At 47.5% G+C, this 22270-nt stretch overlaps 1 protein-coding gene across 10 annotated transcripts in view; it reads right to left on the bottom strand.

The window, feature by feature from the left end:
• Trpv3 (transient receptor potential cation channel subfamily V member 3) overlaps positions 1 to 22270 on the bottom strand; it is a 33227-nt gene that overhangs the window by 5875 nt on the left and 5082 nt on the right. For 8 of the 10 annotated variants that reach the window (XM_074047180.1, XM_074047183.1, XM_074047182.1 and 5 more), the window contains 13 exons: positions 18877 to 18981; positions 18644 to 18730; positions 17697 to 17851; positions 16775 to 16951; positions 15505 to 15645; positions 13163 to 13443; positions 10900 to 11076; positions 9831 to 9989; positions 8384 to 8485; positions 7083 to 7156; positions 3858 to 4023; positions 1873 to 1939; positions 428 to 702 (listed from right to left, as the gene is read on the bottom strand). In XM_074047180.1, the coding sequence (XP_073903281.1) occupies positions 428 to 702; positions 1873 to 1939; positions 3858 to 4023; positions 7083 to 7156; positions 8384 to 8485; positions 9831 to 9989; positions 10900 to 11076; positions 13163 to 13443; positions 15505 to 15645; positions 16775 to 16951; positions 17697 to 17851; positions 18644 to 18730; positions 18877 to 18981 (1966 nt within the window). The other 2 variants (XR_012438785.1, XM_074047185.1) reach the window with 2 other exon arrangements.

Below are 22270 nucleotides of genomic sequence, written 5' to 3'. Positions count from 1 at the left end.
TTCTCCCCTTCTTCAACCCTAATTCTTGTGATGCATGCTCTCCAGTCCTCTCCCAAACCCAGTCACAACGTCTGGGCCCATCCTCAGATTGGTGTCCTCAGCCAGTGAGGAGTGTTAAGGCCAGATGGAGAGGAACAGAACTGTCATCTCCATTGCCCTAGACCTTATATCCTCTTAGCACAACCTAATATCACACTTCAGCAACCATATATCACACTGTCAACAGGGAGCAGAAAGCATCTCCAGTTTCTCTTACATATGCTATTGTTCAATCACACTAGAGACCCTGTGCAAACACTTCTAAGACCTGGCTTACGCAGATTCCCAGGCCCATCCCAGACCCACCAGTTCTGATCATTTTCAATGATCGAGTGCTGAATCGAGCCCCTATAAGTCCTCTGTACAGAGATCTCTTTCTTCAGCTCACCTGGAGGCGCCAGATCCGCTCACTCTCCTTTGAGACGTTCTCCACAGTCTCCCCCATCAGGGCAATGAGCATGTTAAGGAGGAGGACAAAGGTGAGGATGACATAGGTGATGAGCAGGAACAGAAAGAGGATGGGGTAGGTAGAGTTCTGCTGGATGTTCAGGTCGCCCAGGCCTATGGTGAGCTTGAAGAGTTCAAGCACCGCATCGCTAAAGCTGCCATAGGAGCTGCAGTCCTTTTTGTCCTTGGAGCACTTCTCAATCAGTGATGCCAGGGCTGGAAGGACATAGCAGGGTTCTGTTGCCTCTCTACCCACAAGCGCTCATGGATCTGCACATGTACACACATCCACACTGCAGAACTGCTGCCTCCCAACTTCTGACTTCTTAAACCCATCTCCACCCTATCTCTGCTGGTTTCTCTGCAGAAAATTCCTCCTGCCTATCAAAGCCCATGCTGTCCTATCCCACCTCTACCCCACAGTTTGGCCCTACCTCACACACAGCCTTGAAGAGTTGCCTGTTACAACCTGAGTGTGTTTTCCTGGCTCCCCAACAAGTCTTTGAGATCCTAATTTTTTGTAGCCTAAGTCACCTCCCCCAAAACTGTCTTCTTCTAATGCTCTGTTGTGAGCTCTGCATGAGCAAGACCCAGGCTCGCTCTTCTCTTCTTTCCAACACATCCCAGTAGTAGTTCTTGCTGGGTGAATGAATGAGCAAATTAGTGCCTGAGGGAATGAGTGAATGAATAAATGAGCAGGTGAAAGGGAAAATAAATAAACAAATTTTGACCCACAAAAGGTGCCAGGGAACAGCTGCCTAATTTCAAATGCCAATACTCACTGAAGAAAAAAAGAAAAAAAACTGTTATGGGAGTGGGGAAACATCCTCTCTATGTAGAGATTAAAAATAAAATTGGATTGTGCTGTTCCCTCTGTTGTAAATGGAGTGATTTTAAGAGGTGACTCCCCATTTCTGATCACTGAGCAAATAAGAGGTTCTCACAGAGACATCTGAAGCAAACTGTGACAATAACTTGATGTAGAGAGCCAAACGAAGTTACCTCAATGCAATACTTTGCTCCTGCTTTTGAAGACCATCATTCAAATTCTGTGAACCTTAGTTTCTCCATCTGTGAAAGTATCTGGAAGCCAATCTCAGGTTGTGAGGAGGCCATGGATGTGAACATGGGAGGCAGATCACAGTGTGGATGGGTAAGAGTGACAGGCCTGAGACTCTAAGCGACAGTTACCATGGTATCAGGGATGATGACTGATCAGATCATTGAGAGAGGTGAAAAGATCCTGCTTGCAAAACACTAATCTAGCAGGTGTCCCACCACTAGCTGATGTCTTCCCTGCTGAGGCTGCCGTGTGCTTTGTCATTTTGACATCTTCATAAAGTGCTTTGCAAATGTGGGTGTTACTATTATTTATGAATCAATTACCTACTCCAAATCCAAGTAAGAATACAATATATACAAACAAGAACTTCAGGACATCATGCAAAATGACCTACAAAAAAATAAACATGATTCAAGTACAAGGCATGAGCACATATGCAGTGCACACTGATCTTCTTACTTCTTCTGCCCTCTCCCAGCCCCACTCCCTGACCCTATCTTAAATCAGGCCATTCCCTTCTCCCAGCAGAATCCTCCTGATATTCCCAGGGTCAGCTCTGGGCCCCACCTCCTTCAGGAAGCTTTCTAGTCCTGCTGTATCCCCAGGTTCTATCCTCCCTCCACCTCCCGATCTCTCTAGTTCACTCTGTTTTTCTCTATGGGGTCGCACATCTGGAGGGGTCGCACATCTGGAGGCATCACACTTCCTGAGGGCAATGGCACGCTCATACTGGAGGCAACTCATTCCAGCTCACAAGAGATGGCTGTTAAATTCTCATGAATTTTGTGAACTGGTTGTTAAGCACAGTCATTATTAAGAATTAAATCAACCTTCAGTTATAAGGTGAGTAAGTTCTGGAATCTGATGCACAGCATGGTGATTGTAGTTAACAATGCCAAGTTGTACATTTGAAACGTGCAAGAGTATAACTCATAATGTTTTTCACATACAGACAGTAACTACATGACATGATGCGTGCCTTCACTTGAAATGGGTAATCACTTTGCCGTATAATTTATTTCTGATCCTTACACTTAAGTACACCTTAAGTTTTTTTTAATAAACTTAAGTATGCCTTAAGTTTACCCACTTTTATTTGTCAATTGTACTTCAATAAAGCAGAGAAAAATATAAATTTTTTTGAAAAAATTAATTATATAAGGCTGGGCAGTGTTGCTCAAAGTGGTAGAGCACCTGCCTAGCAGGTGCAAGGCCCTGACTTCAAACTCCAGTGCCACCAAAAAAAAAAAAAATCATATAAGCTCGCAATTAAGTAAATCATATTTTAAAAATGATAACATATATTCAAAACTGATCTTTCCCTAGTTACTTTGTAATTATCTATGCTTTTCAGATTATTTACATCTGTTGCAAGATAGTAGAAATACAATACAATGATGTGTAACTGAGCATCTCTTCCCATCTTATTCGGTGGCACAATGTCAGTGGCTGGAATTCTGCCATGGTAGAAATATTTACACCATGAAAATTTTTAAATAATGCAAATCAGAGATTGACTCCTCATTTTCTCAATATCTAGCTCTAAACTTAAGACAGTGATGGAGAAAATGCTAAAGCAGATTAAACTTAAAAATGTTCCCTGTCTACAGCCATTACATTTGCTATTGTTAATAGCAAATAAATATTAATAAGATAGTCTTCTAGCATTTCCAAACAGTTATTCAGTTCAGCAAAGAAATTGCTCACATCATGGACAAACCAGTGAAATTCCAACACAAGTCTACATTGTTTCACTTTCATCTTACTGCTTATGTCAGAAAGGAACAACATTTCTTTATCAGTTGCAACCACGGGTTGGTATAGATACAAGAATTCAATAAAAAGCAATAAATTATTCTTCAAGACTCAACTGGCTATGTAGAATTTACAATAAAGTATTTTGTGTAACTTACTATTTTTGTGAATTGTGTGCTATACATCCTCTATAAGTAAAATTTATAATAAATGCATGTATGTACATATATGCTTGTCTGTATGTATGCACATATACATATACATAATATGCATGGGCACACACACACACACACAGAGAAATTGTTAATTATTTTCCAGCACGCCACTGCCCAGGAGTGGGAACATTCCTTCACCAAGTGTCTCCCTTCTTAATGTCTAACAAGCCCAGGTATTTAAGGTCTGAACACTTAAAGTCTGAACAAAACCAAAGAGTGATTGTGGCATTCAGGAAAAAGGACTGCCTCTGCCCCTCTTCCTCTCCAGATATCAGTTTCCCCATCTGAAAAATGGACACCCTCGGAGGGCCCTCCCACCTGTACAGCTCCCAACGCACCTTCTGGATCATGACGCTGTACATGCCCATGGACTGGAAGCCACGTGTGTAGTAGAGCATGTTCGCCCAGCCCAGGGCCATGGCCAGCACAAGGCAGGCAAGGTACTCTTTGTAGGCAAACAAGTACAAGAAGACAGACAGTATCACAAGCACAGCTTGGATAAAACTGTTCAGGAGACACAGGAGACAGGGTCTTACTTACTGCTCAGCAGCAGAGCAGTGACATTCAAATTCCAAACCTTAATCCCCCTGAATGGTCACTGGTCACCATGATGACCCATGCTGAGGAGACTGCCTCAGGCCAGGCACCTGTGGTAGCTTACACCTATAATCCTAGCCACTCAGGAAGCAGAGATCAGGAGGACCGCAGTTTGAGGCCAGCCCAGGCAAACAGTTCACAAGACCCTATCTCAAATATACACAACACAAAACAGGGCTGGTGGAGTGGCTCAAGTGGTACAGTGCAGCTGCCATCTGAACTTCAGCAGTGTAGACCACATCAGCAGATGCCAGTGGGGTCAGTGGCAGGCTGACTGTGGCCGACAGAGACTTAAAAACAATACAGATTCCCAGGTCTCCAGAAGATTCTGGTGTACAGCCTACAAGGCAGTGTGGCTTTTAAATCACCTGCCTGATTTATGACCCCCACAGAACTCCTGGGTTTGCCAAAATGTCAAAAATTGCCAACATTTATACTTACAAGCCAATAATAAAAGCTCCTCAAAACCTCCCTCTTTTTTTTTCTTTTAAAAAATATATGATAAGCAATAATAGGAAGGAACAAGGGTTTTTGCTGGTTGAGATAAGGATAGCTATACAGGGCATTGACTCACATTGATTTCCTGTTGCGTGGGTGTTACCTTCTAGGTTAATTCTTCTTGAACTAACCTTTTCTCTAGTACCTGTTCCCCTTTTCCTATTGGCCTCAGTTGCTTTTAAGGTATCTGCTTAGTTTCTCTGCGCTCTCTACAACAAAATTAGAAATAAGGGCAAAATAGTTTCTGCTGGGTATTGGGGGAGGGGAGAGGGAGGGGACGGACTGGGTGGTAAGGGAGGGGGTGGGGGCAGGGGGAAGAAATGAACCAAGCCTTGTATGCACATAAGAATAATAAAAGAAAAAGGAAAAAATAAATAAATAAATAAAAATAAAAAATATATGATATATACTAAGTCAAAAGGGACAAATATACTATATAAGTCTACTTATATGAAATACCCCAGAGCAGTGAAATCCATATACAGGAGGGGAATTGTTTGCTGGGATTGTATACAGCTTCAGTTTTGCATGATGAAAGCATCCTGGATATTGGTTGCGTGGTTGCACAACAAAGTGATCACACCTCACAGATTTTTGCTGTGCCCTTATAAATGGTCAAGACGGGAACTTCTTATGTATATTTTAATATAATTATATATGTATATATGTGTAATGTATGTATATATGTATAATATATATATGTATATTCAAACTCAGGATCCTCCTGTCTCAGCCTCCCAAGTGCTAGAATTATAAGCATGTGCCTCCATATCTGGATGCTATAATTGTGTTTTTAAAGTACAATATGTAGCAAACATACAAGACCAAAATGTACTCTTGTGCTGGTTAATCTTGACAATTTGGGTTGAGAGACGCCTAGTAGATTAGTAAAACAAACTGCTAGATTTGTCTTTGAGGGTGTTTCCAGAGACAACCGCCACTGCAGGGGGAATGACCACCCTGAATGTGGACAGTACCATCTAGTAGGATGGGGGCCTGACAGAACAAAGGCAAAAGAAGAAGGAAGTCCATGAGGGGTCTCTCTCTCTCTCTCTCTCCGCCACCCCCCCCTGCTTTCTCCTTTCTGCCTGCCATGAGGTGAGCAACTTTATTCTACCATGATGATTTTCTGCCTCACTATGGCTCAAAAACAATGGGGCCGGCTGGGCTTTTACTGGAGCCTCTGAAGTTGGTTTTTTCAGGTGTTTCGTCTCAATGACATAAAACTAACATGACCCCTAAATAGTGAATACATTTTCAGTTTTGCAGACATCTGGTTAAAAACACTTCCTTGCTTATACCGTCAGGGAGTTTCCACAATTACAAAATATCTAATTAAAATGAAGCCACAGCAAGCTTGGTTTTCTGGCTTAGTAAAGCACAAACATCTTATTGATCAACTGCATTTAGAACTGAAATGAGGAAGGAAGGGTGTCTCCAATTTCCTCTACACTAACAAAAAAATGAGAAGCAGAAGAGTGAGATAATGCACTAAAACCAGTGGCTGTATAAATAGCTTTTTCTCTGGAACCATCACACGTCCTCAAAGATGACAGACATGCATGTGGCTTGCATCATGGGGCAGTGTCCCCAGCCCATCCATTTACTGCAGTATCTGGGTACTTCACCCACCCATAAGGATGAAGAACTGGTTCATGCCTCAGGAAGGCTGGTACATAGTTAATAAAATTCCTAGATATTTGGAAACATCAGGTCAAGATTCTACATCCCATAGACCCAGCCTCCTAAATACTTAGAAGAGAAACTTTAGTGGAGTGGACACAGCTGCAAATTCTGTCCCATTGCCACTACAGTCAAGATGAGTCAGCCTCGGCTCATTTAGAGCCAGAGGTCACAGGAGCCTTTGATGTCAGCTGCATGTGACCTCATTCAGAGAGAATGCCAAGTTGGGCTTTCTAGCTGGGGCCCTGTTGCTATCAACTGCACTAGCTGGGAGTGAAGGTGACAGGAGCCTGGGGATTTGACACCACTGAAGCACCATGTGACTGTGAGTGACTCGCTTCCCTGCTCTGGGAGCTTCAGAGGTACCTACAGATGAAACTCTGATTTCTCAGATACCTTCTGGTCCTGATCTGCCATGGTCCCAGATGGCAACATCAAGGCCCCATGTAGCTAGGAGAAATACTGATTAGCAGAAAAGTCAACAGCACTGCTAAGTCTCTTCATGCCTTCTCCAAGCTCCTACCACCTGGGGCTCTGTAACAGGGTGGAGTGACCCATCACTGCCACCAAACAGTGGCACTTTCCTAAGGTTTTCTGATCCTCTCCAGGGGCATCTATGCACCTCTCTTACTAGAAGGGAAAGAGGAGATCCCTGATGTGTAACTATGGAAGAATACCTGCACATGGTGACATGGTAAGATGACTATTCCAGAGGGACAAGAAGCCATTAGACAAGACTTCAGCTGTGCCTGGGAGGTGATGACCAAGAGGACAAATATACTTACAAGACAAAGTGAAACCAGGCATCAGACAAGATGGACTGCAGATCCGAGGGTCTCAGCAGGAAGATTGCAATCCCCTAAGACCAGAAAGGAAAAAAAAAAGTGCCAGAGGCTCTGAGGAGAAGCTGCTTCTGCAGGACCAAGATTCTCTGAGGAAGGAGTGTGTGAAGACCCAGTCAGAGCCCAGGGAAGGGTACCTGTGCCTGGAGGACATAGGGGGCCCCAAGGTGAGGGTGGATACTCCCTCAAATCTCCTTACCTCTCTAATGCCTCATCCCTATACCAAGCCCAGAACCAGCAAAGCCTCACAATTACCACCACTACCTACCATTCCCCCAAAATGGCCTAGCTTTCCAGCCTCTGTGTCTTCATTCATATGACCTTGTCCCTCATGTCCTTGTACCCCACCCTACCAGCAAAAATGCCATCTCTGTTTTCAAGCTTTCTTCCCTCCTCCTGCATCCAGATAAATCATCTCTCCCTTCCTCTGAGCACTGGTCTGAATCCAACTCAGGGACCTTTTTGGAATCTACCTTATTGAGCTGGATATGGTGGTGCACACCTATAATTCCAGAAGTCAAAGAGGCTGAGACAGGAAGATCATAAGTTTGAGACCAGCCTGGGTTACATAGTGAGTTTCAGGCCAGCTGCGCTACACAGTGAGACTCTGTCACAAAAAAAAAAAAAAGTCTACCTTAAAGTCTGGACATTTGTTTCTATATTAAATCCCCTACCAGATTGTGAACATAAAGAGGGAAACTCTCTTCATCCTTTATTACTGCCCTCAGTGCTCCACATACAGAAGGTGCTCAGAATCTACTTATTGATTGACTGGTTGGTAGTTGGTTGGTTAGTTGGCTGGTTGGGTAAGTGGATGGATGGGTGAGTGGGTGAGTGGGTGAGTGGGTGAGTGGGTGGGTGGGTGGGTGGATGAATGGATGATGGATGGATGGACAGATGGAAAGATGGTTGGATAAACAATGGAATGATGGTTGGTAGGGTTGCATGGATATTTGAATGGATGAATGATAGAGGGCAGTTGACTGGATGGGTGGATGGGAATGGTAAAAGAAGGAAGGGCATTGAGTGGTTGGAAATATAGATAAATAGTGGATAGTGGGACAGATGAATAGAGGAGATGGAGTAGGTAAGATAGGTCTACCTTATTCATTTATTCCCATGCTCTAACTCAGGAATCTAAGGCTTACATTGGAAATGCCTCCCTAAAGCCCCCAGCAGTGATGGCAAAGCACTCACCTGTCTGCTTCACAGGACAGTCTGAAAGGGCTTAGAAGTCCACTCACCTCTTTCACAGAGATACACATGGCCCAGATGAGCACAAACATTCTCCCTAAGAGCTGTAGCCACCCCATCTTGTGCGTCAGGGCCAAGGGGTGTGGGAGGGCCTGGTGAGGAGGGGGAGAGGGTGGTGAGAATGAGGAGAGAAGTGGGAGGGGAAGCTCTAGAGGTACCATAACTCATACATATGCCAGATCCTCAAGCTGGATCAGAAGCCAGCATGAAACCCCATCTCTTTAGAGGAGAAGAGAAGGAATACCAGCCCCCTGTCCCTGCCTTCCTCACCCTCAGCAGGAACACAGAGCTCTACATTGAGGATTACAATAAACCTGTACTAACAACTCCCATGCATTCATCCTTCCCAGACCCTATCCATCACCAGACACTCAACAGGGCCTCAGAACACAGCTCAAGAAAGCCAAGACTCAAGCACAATGCATTTATAAGTAAAATGTCAAGGAAAAATCCCACTGAACAATAAACAGACACCTAAACAATGAAGAACAAGAATGTAAAACAGGTCAGGCTAAGAGAAGGGCACTAATGGGAAGGGGAGGGTAAATAAAGCAAAGAAGGTAAACATGGTTGATGTACTTTCTATACAAGTATGAATATGGAACACTCAAACCTGATGAAATCACCATAAGAAGGGAAATGGAGCAGAAGGAAGAATAATGGAGGGGATGAACCAATTCGGGTTACAATACATGTATGTGAGAAAGTATCACAATGAAACTCCCTGCATAACCATCATAAACAAACAAAAAAATGTCTTTTTTTAAAGATGAAGAACAGGCCCTGTCTGAGGCCTGTATCAGTGGAAGGGTGGAGGGCATAAGGAAAGGGTGAAGGAAGGCAAATATGGTGGAGGTACTATGTGTTCATGTGTGAAGGTGGAACAATGAGACCTGTTGAAACTGTTCTGGGAAGTGAAGAGGGGAAATGAAAAAGAAAGATGGAGGGATGAATCTAATTAAGATATATTATAAGCACTTTTATAAATGTCACAATGTACCCCTAGTACAACTATAATATGCTAATAAATAGACAAAAAAGACCTTCAACAAAAAAATAAAGCCAAGGCTCTGTGCCTGGTGACAGATGGCAAATTGAGACCCAGAGTGGTGGAGAACTTTGGCTAAGTGACCTCCCCCTTCTCCTACCTCCTGTGGCTTCACAACAATAATACCCAATCTATTTTAGACTCAGACAGAAATCCTGGGAAGGCCCTGGGGCTCCTGATTCCCCAATTCCCTCCAAACATGAGTTAGTCAGGGCTGAGCCCCAGAACTTAACCCTACTAAGCTCCAAAGACATATTCTGTTCCCAAGAAACTTGAATGAAGAATGACAAATCTCTTGACCTCTCTGGCTTTGGCTTCCCATCAGCACCTGAGGCAACTCCAAGCTCCTCTAGCTCTAACCTACCCAACCACCACCAGGCCCCACATGCCTCCTCCTCCCGGGGACGGTAGTAAGAGACGAGCGTCAGGGTGATGTTGTAGAAGAAATAGAAGCAGAAGGACAGGAAGAACATGTATTTGGCGAACTTCTTCCACTTCATATGTAGTAGCGTGTGCAGGGGCTCCAGGGTCAGCATCTCATGTCGGTTCTGCGGGTGAAACACCACCAGTCACCACGGAGATGAAGGAAACAGGGTGGGACCATTTTCAAAGGGACAATCAGGAGCTCTAAGTCAATGGGACCCATGGCAGAAGGCTCCAGCCTGAATGCCCAAGGGACTGGTTTGACTGGAAATGTTGAAAGAGTAATTTCCAACATCTGGAGATCCTTCCCAGGGTAAGCTGGCCACAGTTCAACACCTCAGGAGCCTGAGACTTCCAGCAGGGGGATCTCACACACAGCAGGGAGTGAGGACTAGAAAGAGGTTCCAGTCCCAATTTGCCCTGCCCCGTTCACAGAGTGATCTTAGGACAGCCCCTGACCCTCTCTGGACCCATCTCTTCATCTATAAAACAATCCCTACCCTATCAAGGAGGCTGCTGTGAGGGTCCAGGGAGACCCTGAACAAGGCAGGTTCTGGGAAGTAATGAAGGATGGAGACTCGACCTGCTGCCTCACTTTCCCCAAGAGCTAAAAGACTCCTGGAGATGATCCTCTCTCTTACCCTACAGTTTCACTGATCTTCCCCTCTCCTGATGCCTCCAGAAAGGCCCCTAGAATTCCTCCCGCTATGCACTCCCTGGCCCTTATATAAGCCCAGATTTAGGGAAGAAAGGATTCCAAGCCAGATCATATATACTAGCAGAGCGAGTGGGTAAGAAACAGCACAGAGAAGATTAATACCACCCCATCCACCCACTCAAACTGCCCAGGATTCTGGAGCCAGAGACCCCCTCCCCCACAACCAGGGTCTACAATCCAAGGTTGATCAGGAACAGTTAAGCCTAGCATCTGCCCTGGACTAGGGGACGGCAACACAGGTCCTCCCAGTGCCCTCCGAGCCCTGGCCTGAGGACTATCCTTGCCCCCACCCCTGCCAGCCCACACGGGAGACCCACATCAATATTGGTATTGTAGACGATGATTTCCAGCACAGAGTTATCTGTTGTAGTGTCCACATTGGTGAGGTCATAGAGTGAGGATGACACAGGACCATATGCCCAGTCAGTGAACTTCCTGGACAGGCTACGGAGTGGCTTCTCCTTGATCTCACGACCAAGGATGTATTTCAGGATCTGGGGACAGAAAGACATAAGGGGTTTGGAGCCAACAGGGCTGGGCCAACAAGGTGGGCCAGGCTGGGGAAGATGCTCCCACCAAGGATGGTTTGAGTCCCACCTCCACCCAGCACCATGCCCCTGGTCCCAGGCATATCTGTGGAATGGGTGTAGAGACTGTGCTTCTGCCTATCTCATCAGGGACTAAAGGTGCAAAGACCCTTCACACACTGCAAGGTCACAGGATATGTCAACCCTGCAGCAGCTGGGCTCCAGGTCAGTGAAGAATCCAGAAATTGATCACTTTTAGAAACAATTTTCATTTGATCTGAATCTGAGAAGAGCTGCAAGTTTTTCCAGCTTCCCCATCCCACACTCAGTAAAGGCCTCTCTGGCTGATTCTGCCACCACTCTGGCCAGACACAGAGCACCAGCTTTTACAAAGAGCCCCATGGGACCCACTCTGTAAATCTGAGATCCTCAAATTCTGCTGCACGTTAGAATCTCTGCATGGTAGAAATTTTTCAATTCCTACATGTCCGACTACTGAAATTCAGATCTCTGCAAGAAGGGGAACTATTTTGTACAGCTTCCTGTGGGCTTATGTGTGCAAGCTAGATAGAGGGCCACTGCTCTCCAGCTCACTACTTCCTGTAGGCTGAACCCTGGGTGTACCCTAAGTTTGGGATGGACCCAAACTCCAGGGAAGTGGCTTGTGAGGGAAGAGTGTCAGAGCCTGGATCTCATACAACCTGCCTGCATCCCGATCCCATCTCCCATGACAGCTGTGTCTCCACAGCCCAGGCAGGATGCTGCTAGGGTTAGGATGGGTCTCCCCATCTCACACGCCAGCCATACAAGGCTCTAAGGACAGGGTCTGTGTCATAAACATCACTTCCAGAATAGAAGCCACCTTGAGCAGCATCCAGGGATGTTTTCCAGAGGACACTAGATAAAGGAGAGAAGGAACCCAGAAATGTGTGACCCTGGGCTGGTCTCAATGGGCACTATGATAGAGAATTAAGGGAGCTCTGGGGCCATGATCCATGCAGAGTGCATTTTCCCTGGGCTGAGGTGGCACAGAGAACACATGCTACAGTGGCATGCTGGGACAAAGCCCTCAGAGGAAGCTCAGCCTGAAACCACCATCTGACTCTCCTCACGGCCCCAGCAATCTGTGACCCAGGGTTGGCAGGTAAATGGGGAAGCAGGCACAAAATTCAAGCTCTATTGAAGCCATTCTCCATCTTCTCCTTCCCCAAAAAGGGAATGAAAAAGTCCTTTGTGGGCTCCAGGTCTGGCCCAGGGCAGCTGACCAGGGAGGCAAGTGTACAGTGGAATTTTCCAATAGTCACCACCTACCCAGCATCCTCCTGAAGCCTCCCAGAAGCCACAGACCCCTCCCAGCCCCCAGAAGCTGAGGAATATGCTAAGATCCCAAGATCTGTCCTCTAAGAAGAAGAACCGAAGTCCTGACCTTGACCTCAGACCAAGCCAGGGCTCTAACCACTGATTCAGAATCTGAGCTAAAAACCACCAAAACTGCCAGTCCAGTTTTGATTTCCCTGTCCACATCACACATGGCACAGAGGCCCCATGCAGCCACATTATGCTGGAGACATGACTCAGAGTCTCACCCGGAACAACAGGCTGGGATCTGTCCATAATCAAGGAGTAGCAGCCTATTAGTTCTGGACCCAGAACAGGTCCATTCTGGAATTTCTGTCCTTGTCAGAGACTGAAAACCTAAGAGTCAGACATTCAACCTCTGTTGGGTGCCTCAGCAGGAATGCTCAGCCACAAAACACATGAGAAGCTGTATTATTAGGGACGCCTCAATGTGGCCCCAGCAAGGAAGTCCCAGAACAAGGAATGGAACCATAGAATATGTGACTGAAGTGGATAGGCCCACAGGCTGCATCTCAATGGCTCTGTGTGGGCACTCAGAGTAAATCTACCTGGCCCACAACTGCACTTCCAGACCTAAGCTGGGACCTTCCCAAAGATGAGACTGGGATCTGTGGGATCCTGAGAAAGGCCCCAGGGCTGGGAGGGTGGAGGCTGTGCCCCCAACCTCCTCACCTGCCTCAGATCCCCACCCCACCTCAGCTTTGCCCATCTTGGCAGCCAGCTGCAGCGGCGTGAGACCATCGTTGTTGAGCATAGTCTCCAGCTCCCAGTTGCCACTCCTCAGCAGGATCATGTCATACATCCGCTTAACAAAGTCATTCTGGGTCTTGAAGTCCTCAGCCACTGTCACCAGTGCGTGTAGGATGTTATTTCCCCTGGAGTCCTGCGAGGTGATGTCTGTTTGCTCATTCTCCATCAGCAGCTGCACAATCTCAGGCTGGTTGGTGCATGCTGCCAGGGCCAAGGGCGTTTCACCTGGGGACAGAGAGCACTGGGGCTCAGCTCTCAAAGGGCCAGAAGTAGTGCCTCCCAGGTCCCAGGATCAGGGCCCATATCCTATCTCAACAGCATTGACCTCTGAGTTTCCCCAACCATTTCCACCTCCCCCTTGGACAGGGGAGACTGAAGCTAAATCACTCACTACGTCCCCCTGACCTGCCAACACCCTGTGCTCAGCCCTGTAACATGTAAGCTCCACCTTTTCAGAGTGAAAGCTAAAGTTCTAGGAAAGTCCACAAAGCTCTATATTTTCTAACCTCCTCTCTTCTCTCACTCCCCTCCAGTCACAATGGCCTCTAACCTCTTCCTCCAACACACTTGGCATTTACTTTCCTACATCAGAGTCTTTGGGCAGGTTCAGCCCTCTGCCTGTAGATGTCTGCATTGCTCACTCTCTCATCTCCTTCAAGTCTTGGTTCAAATACCACCTTTTCAATGAGTCACCCTGACTACCCTACATGGTATTGAAACTTACCTCCCTTCTACCCCAAAATGGCTTCTCTTCCTCAGTTTTACTTTGTATTTTTTCAATAGCACTTATCATTTTCTAACACAGTACATAACATTCTTGTTTATAATGTTTATCATTGGTCGTCTCTCTCACACCTAGAATATAAGTCCCATGAATACAGGAATCTTTGTTTTTTTCAAGCACCTAAAAAAAGTGCCTGACATAGATAGTAAGTGTTCAATAAATGTTAAGAAAAGAGAAGGCAAATAATTCCCATGTGGTCACATAGTAAGCCAGGACTCCTGCTGCCTTTCCAGCCTTCTCCCCCTGTTTCCTCTTTTCATCCCACCCAAGAAACATTTCCCAACACTAGCAATTAGGTCCTACCCTGGGCAATGGGGACACAATTGACTAGCAAATACCTTGTCCTTAAGGATGCCCAGATCCATCTAGTCCTGCTGATTAAAAAGCTATCCAAAGGAGAATACAGATATGTGGCTGCCAGGAAGAAATGGAGTGAGAGAAGAGATTTCCTACAAAATTGCTAGGAGAAATGTTTTGCTCTGATGGAGTTGCTGGTCACCTGTCTTGATTGTGGTAGTGGTCTTACAACTAGTATTTGTGCAAATAACAGAATCATACAGTAAAGTGTACACTAAAATACAGAGCTCATCACTAAAGTGGGTAAGTTTCACCACATCTAAATTATACATTTCAACTTCTCTTTTACCTAGAGCATCTGTGAAGAAAATGTGAGCATTGTCAAAATCAAAATGGAGTCACTTGTGTCAACCCTACACTCCCCACCTCTCCAAAAAAAAAGTAAATAAAGCTAGATTGTGAAGGAAGAACACTTCAGTCATGATCAACTGATAGTAACTACCACAAAAGACTGTCAGAATCAGAGGCTTGCACGGAGGCCACAACCCCTTCAAAAAGTGCTTGTACAAGGACACCTGCCCAGCAATCATCTGCCCAACCTCTGACTGACACCATCTTGTTAATGACCAGTGGGCAAGGATTATTGTTTCAAAATGTCTGATGCAATTCTCCTTATTTTTGTCTTTAAAACCTTGCCCTTGCCCCAACCTCTTTGAATTCACCTGCATTCCCACTGCCATGCTCCACTATTCCCAAATGAAAAGCATTCTTTGGAGACTCAGATTGAGGATGATGATGATTATTATTATTATTATTTAGGTTGACACATCTAACCCCAATTATTTTTGGACTTCTTAATTTGTCACACATTCTCCTCCTCTCACTTTTGACCCCGTGCTTTGCAGTCCTGAGAGGCAGCACTGGGTGCAAGGGACAGAGCTAGAGCTGGAAGCCAGGACACCCACCTACATCAAGGCCTTACCATACTGAGACAACTCATTTCCCTACAGAGAAGTACCCAGGCCAATGCTTGAGACCCTCATCCCCCAAGCCACCAGGTGACACCCCGACCAGACCAGCGGGCTCTAACAGCCCATCCAGCCAGCACCCCTCGGAGCGGGACCCGCGCTGCAAGGCAGAGCGCAGGTGCGCCCCGCGCCCCAGCCTGGACCGCCCCCAACCGCGCGGGGCCCTGAGGCACCCACCGAAATAGAAGCCCTCGTGCTGGTACTTGGGGTTGAAGAAAACGCCCTTGGCGTGGGCGTTGACGTCGGCGCCCGCGGCGATAAGCTCCGCGGTGATGTCTCCCTGGCGCCGCTCGATGGCAATGTTCAGCGCAGTCTGCCCTGCGGACAGGACAGGGATGGGCGGGGACGCTTGCGCCTTTGGTGACAGACCTACCGCTGATCCCTGGAACCCCTGGGCCAGGGGGAAGGGCAGGAGGGGGAAGGGCAGGAGAGGGAAGAGAAGAGAGAGGAGGGGAGAAAAGGAGGGGAGGGGAAAAGAAGGGGAGGAGAGGAGTAGGAGAAAGAGGAGAGGGAACACCGCCCCTCAATTAAAATATATATATTATCTCCGTTGTGAGACCATCCCTGTCTTCAAAGGAAACTTGCTGTGAGCAGAGGGAAGTCTATAAATCCCTGCAATCCTGACAAGAAGAAAAGAAGGACAGGAGGGGACCAAAAAGGAAGAATCGAGACAGGCAAGCTTGAGGCACTGGTCCAAACCTCACCTGCATTTTGAAGTCTGAGAGTTCAAATAGAAACTCAAGATGACTTTCCTTCCCGGTGAGAAAGCTTAAGGGCAGAAGCTAGACTCCCACCTGGACAGGCTGAGATGTTTAGTGCTCCCTGACATATTAGCATGATGGGCAATCATGAGCCAATCATTTTTACCATAACTGAAATGTGGACATAGCTAATTGAGTATTCACAGTACACTTCCCAGGCAGGTAAACGCTATCCCAGATTTTGTCTCTGGGGTCCACCTAACAAGAGAAGCCACTCAACTGAGATCCAAGCAGGCTGCCTCCAGCCTTCTTCCAGGGCTGGAACATGCCACGCACAATTCTATCTCAGGGCTCTTGCCCTGGCCTTGAGCTGGATTCTTCTCAGCATGCCAGCCTTGGTTCAAGGTTACCTCTCTGTCCATGCACTCTCAAGTTGCCCACTTTTTGTCACATTAACTTCTTTTCATACCATTTTCTGTCTAAAATCAAAGCAGTGACCTTCATTGACTTGTTTGCCACTGCACCTCAGTGCCAAACACGATGCACAGCATGTAATCAGTGCTCACAATTATTTGCAGAAAGAAAGAATGATGACAGGGGTGCCCACTCATGCCTGGAACTGTGATGAATGCTTGGGCTTTTCAGCAGCTGCACTGCCCTGTGTGGCAAGTCCGGCTGCCGTCTTGTGGCCCTGCGCCCCACCCGAGGAAACTCCCAGCTGTGCAGCCCCTCCACAGGCAGGCTACCTTTGTACGCCTCCTCAGTGTACTCTGCGTTGATGAATCTTTCTAGGATGTCATTCTCCTCAGCAAAGGTGAGCAGGATTCTCACAATCTCCTTGGTGTTGGGGTTGATGTTTAACAAGGCCTTCATCAGGCAGGTCTTCCCCGTGTCTGAGGCTGTCAGCTTGTGCATGAGGAAGTCTGCAGGCAGAGACACAGGATAGAGGCACAGGACAGGAGGGACTGACTTCTCCTTGGCCCTCCCAGCTCAGAACAGAGTATGGTAGCCACAGACTCACACCTCAAGATCTGCTGCACACCCTCTTCCCTCACAGCCTCCCTGACCTGCACTCGGCAGCACCCCTCCTTGGTCCATTGCTCGTTCCACTTCCTCCTCCATTCTCCACAGCCTATGAGAGCCTTATCTGAGACCTTTGCTCTTGGCCCTCTGCATCTTCTCCCTGGTAGAGGACAGCCTCATTCACTGCCTGGCTTCCCACTGTTCACCTCATAATACCCTGAAATCTCCATCTGTTCCCTACTCATACAAGTAGAGCTCATTACCAACCCTCAACCTGCTCATCTCCTGTTCCCCCAGACAGCTAAGGCCCTACCATCACCAAGTCCAAAGGGCACCACCTTCAAGGCCTGCCAATAACACTGCCTAAAGAACTCTCCAGAACTGTTCCACTGCTCCTCAGCCGTACTTCAGGGTCCCAACATTGACCAGCAACCTTCTCCAGTTTTACCCCATCCTCTGTGTAGTACCCAAATCATGACCCTCACCTTCCTAAACCTTTCCATGGCTTCTCATTGCCCTCAGAGTCAAGTTCCAGGTTGCTAGCCCAACATTCAAGGCTCGTCACACTCCAGCCCCACAGCAGATGGGACAGTGGCCAAGTGGAGCCAAGTGGGCCCAGACCTACACCCTCTGCCAGGCACTGACCAGGCACATCCCGACCCCTGCGCCGTTTACAAAGCTCCTGCAGCTCCACCAGTAGCTCCACCAGCTCCTCCACACAGCCCTCAGACACAGCTGCAAAGATGCACTTCTTCAGCCGCTTCTTCTTCCGCCTCTGCTCTTCCTTGGCCAGGTTTGCACTGAGACCAGAAAATGTTCCCAACTCACCACACATACACCCTGGCCCCTACTTTCTCCTCATCCCCACCAGAGCTGCTGGCCTCAAGGGTGCTACTCTGGGCCACAGCACCTCCTATGTCTACCACAATGCCTGCAACCTCTGTGTTGGTGCTCCAAGGCCAGGTTCTGTGCTGCCCCCATCAGGCTTCCAGTCATATGTGATCACACTTACCAAAATCAGTTCTGTCTGCATTCACATGAGGATGCTCAGGAAGGATGTGTGGCTAACATTCACAGCAATTATCTCAGAACCCATGACGTGGAGAAGGGTAGGTTACCTTTCACATTTTTTTGTTCCCTGAATTTCTTCAATGTATGCTTCCCTGCCCCCACACTTCACATAGACAATCTTGGTAATGCATAGATGTGTCTCCTTTTATTTGTTTGTGTTCTTAAAAAAATGCATATTGAAAAGAGAGAGCACACAAGGAAGGTATGAGGATAGGTAAGAAAAAAATGCATATTGATGTTTTGTGCTCATGTATTTTAAATTTACATAAACCTCCCTGTGCTAAAGTTCTCATTCCTCTGTATATTGTTGCTTGAATGTTTTATGATGAATGGGTATTATTTCATAATTTATAAATTTTAATATTCCACTCCTCACACCACAGCCATGGCCCAAGCCTCCACACATTCGTCCCAACCCCTCAGGAATGATGGATTCTTTCCCTTTCCTGTGGGACCCTGGAGCCTGACTCTCTGATACTTCCTCTTGTGTACAGTGGGAGGAGGGGAAGGGCCAGACTAACCTTGGGCTGTTGGGGTTGGATGGAGTCTCTGTCACATCATCCTGAGGAGACTGAGGGGAGTCCATGTCATCACAGTTCCCAGAGAGGCTGAAGGCATGGCAGGAGGATAGAGAGAGGGACAGGTTTAAAAATGAACAGTGGTAACATGCTACAGCCAGGTCCAACAGTTGTGACCCAGGGCATATCACTGGATGTCTTCTGCATCTGAGTGCTGGGCCTAAAGCGGTACTCACCACTGCCGGATGTTGGAGTCCATGGGCTTGGAGAAGATAGGAGGAGAGGTCTTGGTGACAGTGGGGTTAGGCTCAAAGCCCTCTATCTCCAGGAAGAAGTGTGCACTGAGGGGACACCCAAGCAAGGTTATTAGAGCTGGGGCAGGGCCTATCTACCTACAGCCCTGCTGTGGAAGGTCCCACCCACAATAAGCACTCACCCTTGACCAGAGGTGTGCCACAAGTGTTTGCCTAGCCCTCAGGGAAGCCATAGGGACAGGCACTTTCATTATCAGCCACACTTCACACATGCCCCTCTAGGGTAAAGCAACCTGCCCAAGATCACACAAGGAGATGTGGTAGGGCCTTGATTGGAGTCTACATGACTCCTGTCACTAGAAATATTGGATGGATGAACCTAAGAATTTCTATGGGTGGCCTAGAACCCAAGCACCTGCAGCTGCCTCCAGTTATGAAAGCCCATTCAAAGACGGACGTGTGTCAACAGATGCTGGATTGCCACTGTACCCAGGTACTCCTTGGAATTCAGATCTGAAGCGTGAGCCCTTCAGAGAGAGGCCCCTTGACTCTGATATCTACACAGATCCTCTGGGATCTTGAGGGAAGGAGAAAGGGCCAAAGTCGCAATGGCTGCTCTAGCACTACCTACCCCTACCCTTGGCCCCTTTGATGAGCACTTGTATTGTTTACCACAATAGAAAATGGGTTAAGAAGGCTGACCTAGAACAGAGAGGACTTCAGGGGATAGGGAACAGGGCTGAGAATCTCCCATCAAGATGGTAAACCCAAGCCAAGCATGGTGGTACATGCTTATAATCTCAGCACTCAAGAGGATGAGGCAGGAGGATAGAGAGTTTGAAGCCAGCCTGGGCTACATATCAAGACTTTGTCTCAAAAAAAGAAGGAGAAGGGGAAGGTGAAGAAGGAGGGAAAGGAGAAGGTAGAAGAGGAGAACAAGAACCATGTCAGAAGGAGGAGAGAAGAGGCAGGAGCAGGGTCAGCTTTCTCCTCAGGCCATGAGAAGAGAGCCAGCAACCCTGGGCCCTGTGACCTGGCTAAGCCCCTGAAAATAGGACACACTCATGCCCCAGGAGAGGCAAGACACACGGAAGATGTGACTCCCAGCCAGTTACAGCTGGTCCTACCTCCAGACGCACCCACAAATGCAGATGCACATGACCTTGGACACCACGATCACATACCTTATGGTGACACTAAGACAGGATCAGGATAAGGTGATCTCAGTGGCAGCAACACCACACCCTGCAGCTGCTGCAACACAGCTGCTGGTCCTGTGACTGTCCAGGACAGTGACCACCTAACTGCAAGGCCTCTCTCCAGGTGCTCAAGAGACCCAATATGCACTCTCCCTGTAGCAAGTTCAGTAATGAGGGCAGCAGATGCAGGATTATGGTCCCTTTCTACAGATGAGGAAGCTGAGGCTCAGGATGGAGAAGCAGCTACTCCAGAGCCACTCCCCAAGTTAAAAACCAAATTGGTCAGAGAATCTGATTCCTGATGTCCAGGCTCACAATTCACATGGAAATCCACCCCACTCTGCTCTTGGCTTAGCCCTCTGGGCCTGTTTCCAGCCAAACTGACTGCAGGAGTGTAGCCCCAAAAGGAAATTGCCTGAAGCAGCCACTGTCCAGGGTGGGGCAGACAGGAGAGACCCAGGGCTGGCCTAAGGACTCCCTCTCCTCTCCTCCAGGAACAGACAAGCCTGGAAGGCTCAGCATTAATTTGGAAATGGGGCAGAAAGAAGTACTGACTGATACATTGGCCCCCACGTTCCTGACTCCTGCCCATGAAGAGGAACCTTATGCCCTGACCTAAAAGCAAATACTTCCAAAAGAGAAGAAAAATGAAAGAATAAATCTTTGACTAGAAACCCAAAGCCTGGGTTCTGATATGGCCCTGCCTCTGCATCCTACGTGACTCCAGGTGGTCACTTTCCATCTCTTCATTGAATGAATAATAGTTGTGCCAGATGATTCCTAAGACCTGAACTCAGGAGCCAAGGAAACTCCAGGATCATTCACTTATGGACTGTCCTGACAGAGCTGGCATCAGAGGTCAGTCAGTTTGATTGCCACTCCCCTGTACCCCTGTAGTGCCCTGAACTGTCACCACTCCACTATAACAGTCTAAGTCAGGAGCTCCAAGCACATCTGCTGGAAGCTCAGCCTCAAAGTATCCTGATTGAGATTTGCCAGATTCTCTCCATACAACCCTCAACCCCACACCTGCAGCTGGATGGATGGATGGATGGATGGGGTGAAATGTGTAGTTTGGTGGGTAGATATGGTGGATAGATGATGAGATGACGAGATCTGTGGACCAATACACAGGCAGATCAACACAACCTTAAATTGTAAATGTTCTGGGTCTTCTTCTTGCCCATGACTCTTAGTGTACTTTCAGTTTCCTAAAGCCCTCACCTCTCTTAAGTCCTATTCCCTTTCCAATCTTGCACATGAAGCTGAGGAGGCCTCTTTGCCTCTCCTCTGCCTCCTCACCTTTTCAAGGCCTCTTCCCAGAGCCCACAAGGACCTCAGGAAGCCAGGTTATAAGACCATCTGTCCACCCCAATCCTGAGGCTAAGGGCCAGGGAAAGGGAAAAGCATCACCTCACTGTGCCTCATCCTTGCTGGTGCTGAGCAGCTGTTGAGAGTCTCCCTGGGCTGTTCTCTCATCAGCTCACCCATTCCTCTCATTCCCTTGCCTGGTCCTTCCTTGACTCATTCACTTACTCAAAAACTAAAAATTGCTTTGTTCAGGCAATTTAGGAGGCAGGAAGGACACAGATAAGCCTTCCAGAGACTCCATCCTCAGAGATCTCAACCAGAGCTGATCCATCATCCCAGGAAACACAGAACTTCTGCAGGAGGGGCTGAGTTGTGGGACTCAAGAGAAAGGTAAAGGACAGGGAGGAGGGCTCTAAGCTCTGCTGAGTGGGTCTTGAAATGGGCCTGGGGTTTGGGAAAAGCCCTGGAGGCAGAGACAAGAAGGGGAGGGCTGTGTTAGGGATGGAGGTCTTCAGTGGCTGGAGATGTGAGGAGGAGAATGAGGAGAGCCAGACTGGGGAGGACTTGATAGCTGAACAAGGACCTAACTCCTGGGGCTAGGCAGCTGCTCAACCATAAGGGTCTGACCCATGCCTGCCCCACTTGCCACTACATATTTTGCATTGCCACCCACTATCAGAAGCACAGGGCAAGGTTTTTTCCCATGTGACATCCTGGCTCCCAACTGCTGCACATGCCAATTGTTTATCCTTTGCCTTTAGTCCAGGCCAAAGGGTGCCACCTGGGTGTTTTTAACTCAGGTGCACAGACAGCTCTACTCCACTTCTGTCCCTTCAAAAGGATAACTCTAGGACTGGGAAGTCTGG

The sequence above is a fragment of the Castor canadensis genome, chromosome 11 (assembly GCF_047511655.1).
Source record: "Castor canadensis chromosome 11, mCasCan1.hap1v2, whole genome shotgun sequence".
In the NCBI taxonomy this organism is placed as follows: Eukaryota; Metazoa; Chordata; class Mammalia; order Rodentia; family Castoridae; genus Castor; species Castor canadensis.
Note: the sequence above shows the minus strand (reverse complement) of the source record. Positions and strands in the feature narration are given on the sequence as shown.